Consider the following 9,366-nt stretch of genomic DNA (forward strand, 5'->3'; position numbering starts at 1 on the left):
TGCTTTGAATCTTCTGTCTAGTTCATCCCAAACCAACTCGATGGGGTCAGGAGTCTGTAGTTTTCAAGCTTACCATCTTGTTCTTTGTTCCTGAAGTAGATCTGGCATAGCTTGGACTTGTGTTTAAATGGTAAATGGCCTGTATTTGTATAGCGCTTTCCTAGTCCCTAAGGACCCCAAAGCGCTTTACACATCCAGTCATCCACCCATTCACACACACATTCACACACTGTGTTTAGGGTCATTATCTTGCTGTAGGATGAATCCCTGATGCTGTGGTAGCCATTTTGGTTCAGGGTGCCACTTACTTTGTACAAGTCACCAGCCCTGGATCCAGCACATTCTCCTTTTTTTCCATTTTCCTCTGTCATTTGCTGAACCCAGCTCTGCTTCTTTCGTTTCTTTTGGAAGTACCTTATACCATATATATGATAGAATATATTACAATGTTTTGATAATATAGGTTTAAAGATGTCAGGTTTAAGACAATAATACTCTGGCTCACTTTTTTTAAAATGTAATTCCTTCCATTTTTTACTGACCTCTTGAAAGGGCTCCTGACTGTACATGGGGCCCTAGGTATCTGCTGAAATGAAGAAAATGGACAAAACTGCAGCCCAAAGATTGTCTGTGATAACCCTATCCACAGCAAAAGGTTAGTAATAACAACACTGCTGCAACATGGCCTCTCAGACCAGAAAAAAGTATTTTGTGTGTGTGTGTGTGTGTGTGTGTGTGTGTGTGTGTGTGTGTGTGTGTGTGTGTGTGAGTTCCAGACTGATAGATGAAAAGACAGACAGACACATGACGTACAGGCACATATCACCACCATCATTATCACATCCATGAAGATATCACCATGGAGACCTGCATATATGTGGGCGTGTCGCGGTGGGTGTTGGACGGCGCTGCCTGGCACGGCAGACATCAGTATACCTCCTCACCTATACAATATCATAGCCATCATGTATTAAGGATTCCCCACCATCCCTTTGTTCTTGCTTCCCTGCTGTCGATCGGAGTCGCGGCGTATTTTTAGGCGTGTGTTCATTCTTTCTATCCGCTTTCGCATAACCCAACATAGCAGCTTCAAATTGATTTTGGCGTGCAAGAACTCTCCCGCTGCCTCTCTCCAGCGTTCCCTCTCCACACTTCTTCTCCTTAGATTCCCCCTCCATCTGTTTTTTCTCAGCCACCATCCCCATGCTTTCTATTCATTCTCTCAGCTTCTGGCACTTTGCAGACTTTTCAGTAGTCTTCTTTTTCTTCTACTCCTCTTCTGCTTTTCTCTCTACTTCCCCTGCTTTCATACTCCCTGTGCCATGTCACAGCAGCTGAGGCCTGCCATGAGCAGAATCTGTGTGTGTGTGTGTGTGTGTGTGTGTGTGTGTGTGTGTGTGTGTGTGTGTGTGTGTGTGTGTGTGTGTGTGTGTGTGCATGCGCGCATGTTTGTGTGTACAATAGGACCAGCAGTCCTGTGGGGTGGGAGGCACAAACAACATCCGCAGGGCAACAAACAGTATTTTTCCACTGATGCTACAACACATTCAGGGAAGAAAGGAGGGATCTGGAAGGGTGGGGGATGATGGAGAGAAAGATAAGAACAGAGAGATAGGGACAACTGGATGGTGTTAAAAATACTGTTTTCTGGATGCTTTTTATGTCTTACCAATTTATGCTTGGGTTTGTTGTAGGCATCTGTGGTGCTGTAAAATCTCACGAACGATGGCCTCTGGATATGCAAGTCTTACCAGGCTGCAACAATCAGCACAAGACTGAGCAGCACTTCACAATACTGAGCCACTGAAGAAAGACATCACCTTTGAAATTCTTATGTAATCTTTGTTTTGATGTTATACATTTTATTTTTGGTGACCTGAAACATCTACCCTTTGATCCTAATGAAAGAGTGGCAGAGTCAAATTAAGTCTCATGTGTCAACATTTCTGGCTCAAGCACATGTAGAAATCATTTGGTGGTTGAGAGGACACACAAAAAGTGGGTGGTCTTCAGTGTTAGGTGTAATGAGTGCCACAGTAAAATATCCCTGTACAAATTACATTTTTCAGTAATGCAGTAACTTAACATTATCGGTACAGAAATTAACAGTTTCTAATTTTTTATGTCAGTTTCATTTTAATGGAGAGAGACAGAGCATCATCCAAAAATCCAGAAAAAAGATTGTACATAAAGGTTATTAACTGATTTGAATGTGAAATAAGGATTTGATCCTTTATAGCCCAACAAGGCCTCCCTGTTCAACAAAAATTAAGCTTTTTGTTTGGAGGAATAGAAATCCTGAATATGACCCAAAAACACCATCTCCATAGTCAAGCACAGGGGTGGATAGGGATGCACCGATACCGGTATCGGGTATCGGCCTCGATACCACATTTTCTAAAGTACTCGTACTTGTTAAAAGTCCCCCGATACCGGGGACCGATACCACAGTCTGAGACCTGTCTATGTTTGAGCGGCATGTAAGGGGTTAATCACAGGCGCCGAGTGCCCGCCCCCAGGCCCCGAGTGCCTGAGAGACAGAGGTCAAGGTAGAAGGGCATTATAACCAGTGATGGGAATAACGGCGTTACAAGTAACGGCGTTACTCTTTTCAGTAACAAGTAATCTAACTAATTACTATTTCTATCATTACAACTCGATCGTGGCTCAAGAGTTGGCAGTTCATCTTGCAATCGGAAGGTTGCCGGTTCGAGCCTCGGCTCCAACTGTCTCGGTCGTTGTGTCCTGGGGAAAGACACTTCACCCGTTGCCTACTGGCGGTGGTCAGAGGGCCCGGTGGCACTAGTGCCCGGCAGCCTCGCTTCTGTCAGTGCGCCCCAGGGTGGCTGTGGCTACAATGTAGCTTGCCATCACCAGTGTGTGAATGTGTGTGTGAATGGGTGGATGACTGAATGTAGTGTAAAGAGCTTTGGGATAAATGGCTGCAAATAACTTTGTTTGCAAAACTTATGCATATGATTTTAAAATTGACAATTTATATTTGCATTTAAAGTTTAAATTTAAAACATGATTCATTAAACATGTTTGTGGTTGTTACAGTAAAAAATATAACTTTTTCTACTCGAATTTTATATTTTTTGTCTGATTTTAGAACAATTGTGATAATTCAGTATGTCAAAATGAAAACATTTCATTGTAAATTCAGACACGTGAGTTTGTGCTGAAAAGGATACCAAACAAGGCAAATAAACAGTTTTTAAAGGTGAAATGTACAGGGAAAATCAGTAGTTATAAATGGCCAATTATACCCTGGACCTCATAGGGTTAAACAATTTATTTATTTTTTTAAGTGACGCAATAGTTACTTTTCAAGTAATTAATTACTTTTAGAATCTTGTAACTCAGTTACTAACTCAGTTACTTTTTTGAAGAAGTAACTAGTAATTATAATTAATTACTTTTTCAAAGTAACTTGCCCAACACTATTATATTATATTATATTATATTATATTATATTATATTAGTCACAATACGGCTGTGTGCAGGCAAGAGTAGGACCCAAACGCAAACTCACAGAGTCAAAAGGTAAACTCAAAAAACACAGCTTTATTGCTGGCGTGGAGTGGGACACGAAAAACAATACAAACTAAACTAAACTAAACTAAACTGCACTGTAAGACCGAATAGTAATAGTTTGATAAATGAAATGAGTTCCAACTACTTAAAAACCTGTTATAAGTTCATACACCTTTATTTTTTTGAGTAGTTTGAACAATTTTGTTTTTTCAAGTTATCAGTACTTGAATATATTGATTAGTTTCTAGCATTGCGCTCAAATAATTTGAGTTTTAACACTGACGTCACTTACGTGCCTACGTACGTACCTACGTGCGCCACCTGTTTCTTTATGAAGTGCTGGCAACCATCTTGGATTCCTCGCTTCGAGTGCGAATGCCCGCTCATTACCCCGAAAGAAACTTGTGGAACGTTAATATCCGAACAGAAATAAAAACATTTGTCAACGGGTTTTTTGCGGCATTGCCTTTGACGCTGGATAAAGGAGGGCATGCTATGGTATGTTACGGACTTTTGAACTGGAACAGCTAACCCTCTGCACTTGGCTAGCTGCATTTACCGCCTTCGCGGCATCTTCAGGAGCGCTTTGTGGTAAGTTTTATTTTTTCTGAAACTATAGTTCTCCGTTGTAATATGGGTTTTTATCGTCATAAATGTACAACTCTAGCAGGCATTTAAGAATTACATGCATGCGTCGTTTTATCCATGTCGGCTTGGCCCCAAAGTGTTTGCATGAATTATGCTAATACGCTCATATTTAGTATAACACATTATTAGTCCCTGGGACTAATAATGTGTTAATAACTTTTCTAATCTCTTACTATTTTAAAAGAAGTCTTTAGAAGGCATTTCTGGATTTGCAGATTATAAACTGCCTTGTGGTTAAATTGTTGAATCAATATGCACTGCTGCGCTGCTTCACACTTAGCGCATACGTGGATATTGATATTGGCTAGCCCATTTGCTAACTAGTGGAACTTAAAACTTACGTTTAGTTCTCTGGAGTTGTACATATTAAAACTGGGGCAGCAAAATTGTAGGCACAGGACATACTTACAAAAGCAGTGAATAATCATTACATAATTACGCGGTAGAACTTGGTTTACATTGCAAATAGTTATGTATACCAAGTTGAAATGTAGAATCTTCTGAACTGTAAAATTGTTGTGCCTGGTCTATTTTAGGTTAGCTTAAGGGTGAATCCATCAATAATATATTTACCAAACAGTTATTTTTTCGTTTTATTTTATTCTGATGCCCAGTGTTCATTAGTGAAAGACTTAGTTTTTTTATCTGTCAGGGGCTGGGTCTGTGAACCAGCATTTTGAGTTTATTTTGTAGTTTTGCTTTCTTATGTTATATTGAAATGAGGTGAAGTTCTTGTATTGTTGTTATTATTAGTTAAGGTTTAGTTGAGTTCTGGGCTGGTTATGTTTCATCTGTGTCTCCTTGGTTGTGTGTCTTTTCTGTTCTCTGTGTAGTCTGTCTTGTCTTCTGTGTTTTACTGTTATGTCCATGCCAGGGCAGAAGTAAATTTTCAGGGGTGAAGATGCTGTTTACCTTGACCAGCTAAGACTACAGATTGTAGATGAAGTCGAGAAAAGTGAAAAGAATCCTGATTACAAAGCTGATGCTCACAACTTTGGCCTTGCAATGCAAAGAGATCATCAATGATGACCTACCAGTAGGTCAGATCCTGGATTGCTGGCCTACTCTGAAATCCCAGTCCCAGGTAAGAATGTATATAGATGTATCTAACAAGATGTATTTTATATCAACCCCTGTTATCTGGCCTGTCTGAACAAATTATGCCTTTGGAGTGTAAGGATTTTGATGTATTTTGCAAAGATTTATAGACTAATTGAAACTTGTAAACACAAATGTATCCTGTGTGTTCAGATCTGTGCAGAATTCCACAGGATTACAAACCTCCACCTGAAGAACCACTTTTATGCTGTGCTGGACCAACATGCTCCCCGGCTCCAGAGCTTATTCAGAAAGAAAGCTGTTTGCACAGGGAACGTGTCTGATGTCCTGTCTCAGCTCTTCAGAAGCTATAATCTCCAGGTTAGTGAGTTTTTGTCTTGTTTTTTGAGCTTCATTTGATTTGATCAATTTTTCAATTTTAATTACCATTCTTGACTAGGTTAGCCAATAATTTAAAATAAAATTTTTCTTGTGATGTAGGAACAAGCTGATATCCATGCCCAAAGTGCTGGTGTGCTTCATGCCCTCTCTGCCTATTTGTACGAAGACACCTCTACCTTCATCAAAACATGGGATGTAAGTTTTGGACAAAGTTGTGAACAATATCTTAGTAGCATCCTTGTTTAGATTTCTCAAAACATTATGACACTTTGAGAGTTTGAGAAGCATCTCCATGCTTGGATCTGTCTACAACAGTGTCCATGTCACATAATGGAAACACTACATGTTTTTAATGTGTGTAGACCTTCTATAATGTTCCTAGCCCAACCATACATCACTGTACAAATGAAAAAAATATATAACTCCTATTGACTTTCTGTTGTTATTGCTACGAAGAGGTATGACTTTGCTTTACTAAAAGTACTATTTTTGTCAGTTTGTTTTCTCAAATCTTGGTGTGTTGTGGCTTTTTTGTTGTTCAAACAATTGATTTCTGAGCTAGTAATAATCCAGAAATGTGACTTGTATAGATGAAACTAAGAGAAATAGGAATGCACTAACATGTAGTAATTTTGTTTTCTGTAGATGATGCATTCTGATAGACCAGATATTAGTGAAGTGCCACTTGGACTCCTCCTGATCAGAGCCAATTCCAGCGATGCAACATTCTTCTGCCCTGAGAAGACTGCAGTTTTGGTCGAGGGTAACATGATCATTGTTTTCACCACCCTGGCTGATGCATTTCTAGTAATATTTGGACTGACTGACGTCCTGCACCTAAGCTACCCAAAATGTTTGGCCAACATTTTTGACTTTATTCAGAAAGTTTTGATGGGTCTGAAGGTTGGGAAGTTGAAGCCCAAAGTGCTGAGTCTTAAAAATGATCTTTTGGCAGCAGAATAATGTCCAGGATTCCTACACAGCCCTCAAGTGCCTGTTAAAGCAAGTAATTCAGTTTATCATGTTTCCAAGTCTGGATAAGTTTTTTATAAAAAGAGAGAATAGAATAAAGAAATCTTTGCAGACTCTGTTTCATACTTCATTATCTAAAAGCCACATCCAAAGTAAAAGGGGTGATTTTATTATTTTTATTTATTTTTTTTCCCCCATCATCACTTGTGTTTTAGTTGATTTTGATTGTGTTTTTAGTCAGATAACTGTAAATCTATAGAGAAAATGAAGGACAATCTCATTTCTGGCTTCTAGGTGGGATCTTGAATGTCACTTAAGGAACGTTCCTCCTGAACTACTCATAACTGACATAAGGCGCTAAGGAGGTTTATAACACTTTGTTTATGTCTCTAAAGAAGTATTTTTCTATTTAAAATTTTATTGCTTTGTTGTTGAGACTGTGATTGCACTCTACAAATGTGCATTTTGCATAACCACAGTACTGGCATATTAAAAAGGTTACCAATTATATTTCAGTGTATTAGCTGCACTATACTATTACTTTCATTCGGTTTTCCCACCTAATAATGCAGGATTTTCTTTTCCTTTTGTTTGTTTTTTTAATAAAAAGGCCATACTCATGTGTTAATCAAATTTGAATACTCTTAAAACATGTTGTGAAATTCTTTATTTCTAATATTGTAACCTTGTGCCAAAATTTCTGACATTATTCCCTATAAAATGTGGTGGATTTATGTCTTTGGGCTTTTTGTGTCAAAGTAACTCAATAAATCTGTAACTTGAATTTATATTTTCTGTCTTATGTTTTTACAAGTGTAATTATTTTGGGCACTTTTTTTTTTAAATCAAATTCAAAACACAGTAGATTTGGATATTACAAGCATTTGTATTTAAAATTTTTGAGTTGTATTAGCTTAAAATGGTTAACATTTTGAAACTAAAAATTAATTCCTTAAAGTTACTTGAGCTAGATTTGTACTTGAAACTCAAAATATCAAGTAGAGAGTACTAAACCAAAAATGTGGATATAACATAAAAACATTTATCAATGGTACTTAAAAATATTTATCTAAAGCTAATAAATAAAGTGTGTTTATTTAACTTTTATTTTTAAGTTTTAGTTACTTAAAATATTTTATGTAATCAGTTTCACCAAAAGTTTTGAGTAAAATTAACTTATTGGGTTTTACAGTGTGGGAAAACTAAAGCACAAGGAGCCACAGGGAAAAATCACACAGCTATGAGGGAGGACGCAACACTGACAAAGAGAAACATGGGGCTTAAATACACTGAGGGATAACGAGGGGGAATGAGCCACAGGAGGAGAGCACAGCTGAGAGTAATTAAGCAGGACGAGGCAAGGGAAGCAAAACTAGAAACATTAACATAGAACAGACTGTGAAAGTAAAACAGGAAACACACTGACGGAACTCAAGACATGTGAACTTAACAGACTGGGGGAGACAGAACATAGGGATCTGAAACATGGAACAGAAAGGCACAGTAGATCAACATGAACATAACAACGCCACAGGGGAAGAGTAAAACTGAACACGATGAACACAGAAACACCAGACCTCTTCACAATAAAACAGGAAACATAATGAGACGTAGACATGACAACCCAAACTTCACAATGTAAGACACAGACATGAAACACATGAAGAGCAGGGGAGATTTACCATAGTTGGAAACACGAGGGGAAAATAATAAGAACTAGAAACACTTAAGCATGATAACAAATGAACTTAGGAACCTGAAGGGCTTACATAAACTAAAACATCAAAATGAACTAAAACTCAAAACACTGGGTCATAAGACCCAGGATCGTGACAATATTACACTGATTATAACTGGATAACCCAGCTGGTGTAAGGATGGTGATGGAAATGTGAACCCAAAAACAAAGTGCTGAGCAGATTAAAACTGACCTTCATTGTTTCAGTGTTTCACAGAAAATAAATTCCATAAATCTAAATTAAAGAAAGCAGAACAAAAAACATGGAACCTCTGGAAGCCCAAAAAGTATGAATCAGTTCTGGTCGTTGGCTGAGCAGTGATAAGGGGAACAAAACGGCTGCATGGCCAATGATGGAGACTCTTAAATGGCTTGGTTGAAGGCCGGGGTCAGCTGGGGGGTGACAGTACACCACTGACAATGACATCACAGCCTGACAATGGTGGCAAAGACCTACTGGTGGCTTGGGTGGTGGCCAGGAGTCGGGGCTGAGACGCTTTAGCTCCGGCTGGGGTTGATGTTGATACTTTGCAACCTTCACTTTGCTGTAGAGGTGCAGGGACTGGCTGAGTCCTGGCCACCCCCACCCAGGGAGCAGGGATGGGTACAGGGATAGGCTGGACCATGGCTGCTCTTAGCCTGAAAACAGGGACCAGTGTAGGGTCAGGCTTAGTGTCATGTGAGGCTCCAAGCAGGGCAATGATTTCTGAGGAGGAAGGCAATGCAACATTAACAATTGCTGGAGGGGCCTGCACTCACGCATTATGAACAGTTTCAGAGTGGACTGACTAGAAAACACAGTGCATGGTCTCTGGACAAGCAACAGGCAGCCACTACATGCTGAAAACTCAGTCACTAAAGGTTGAAGCACAGGTGAAATACTCTCTATATTGGCTGACTTATGATACAGTTTTTGTATATCTATGGTCTCAGCAACAGGAAATTCAAAATGCACACTAGCCAGTTTAGGAACAGAAAATACAGTCTTTAGGTTAGGTTGTCTTGTCTTGTTATAGTCCAGTCTCGAAGCA

General features: G+C 39.0%; 1 protein-coding gene across 2 annotated transcripts; it reads left to right on the forward strand.

Moving 5' to 3' along the window:
* The first annotated feature begins 3,849 nt into the window (after nt 1-3,849).
* Nucleotides 3,850-6,749, forward strand: LOC146622237 (uncharacterized). 2 transcript variants are annotated; one of them, XM_085364994.1, is made up of 5 exons: nt 3,850-4,128; nt 5,019-5,269; nt 5,437-5,604; nt 5,725-5,820; nt 6,271-6,749. In XM_085364994.1, exons 2-5 carry the CDS (start codon nt 5,126-5,128, stop codon nt 6,586-6,588), a joined length of 726 nt encoding a protein of 241 aa, XP_085221120.1. In that variant the 5' UTR covers nt 3,850-4,128; nt 5,019-5,125; the 3' UTR covers nt 6,589-6,749. The 2 variants fall into 2 exon arrangements, with proteins under 2 accessions (XP_085221120.1, XP_085221121.1); XM_085364995.1 differs by lacking the exon at nt 3,850-4,128 and having other exon boundaries at nt 4,944-5,269.
* Nucleotides 6,750-9,366: the final 2,617 nt, after the last annotated feature.

Source organism: Diplotaxodon limnothrissa, linkage group LG11 (genome assembly GCF_057381915.1).
Source record: "Diplotaxodon limnothrissa isolate DT_005_m linkage group LG11, D_limnothrissa_male_GT1.1, whole genome shotgun sequence".
Lineage (NCBI taxonomy): Eukaryota > Metazoa > Chordata > Actinopteri > Cichliformes > Cichlidae > Diplotaxodon > Diplotaxodon limnothrissa.

Coding starts and splice junctions, on each gene's coding strand:
- LOC146622237 (XM_085364994.1), top strand. CDS start 5,126: ATGAAGTCGAGAAAAGTGAAAAGAATCCTGATTACAAAGCTGATGCTC. Junction 5,270..5,436: donor CTCTGAAATCCCAGTCCCAG/GTAAGAATGTAT, acceptor CTGTGTGTTCAG/ATCTGTGCAGAATTCCACAG. Junction 5,605..5,724: donor TCAGAAGCTATAATCTCCAG/GTTAGTGAGTTT, acceptor CTTGTGATGTAG/GAACAAGCTGATATCCATGC.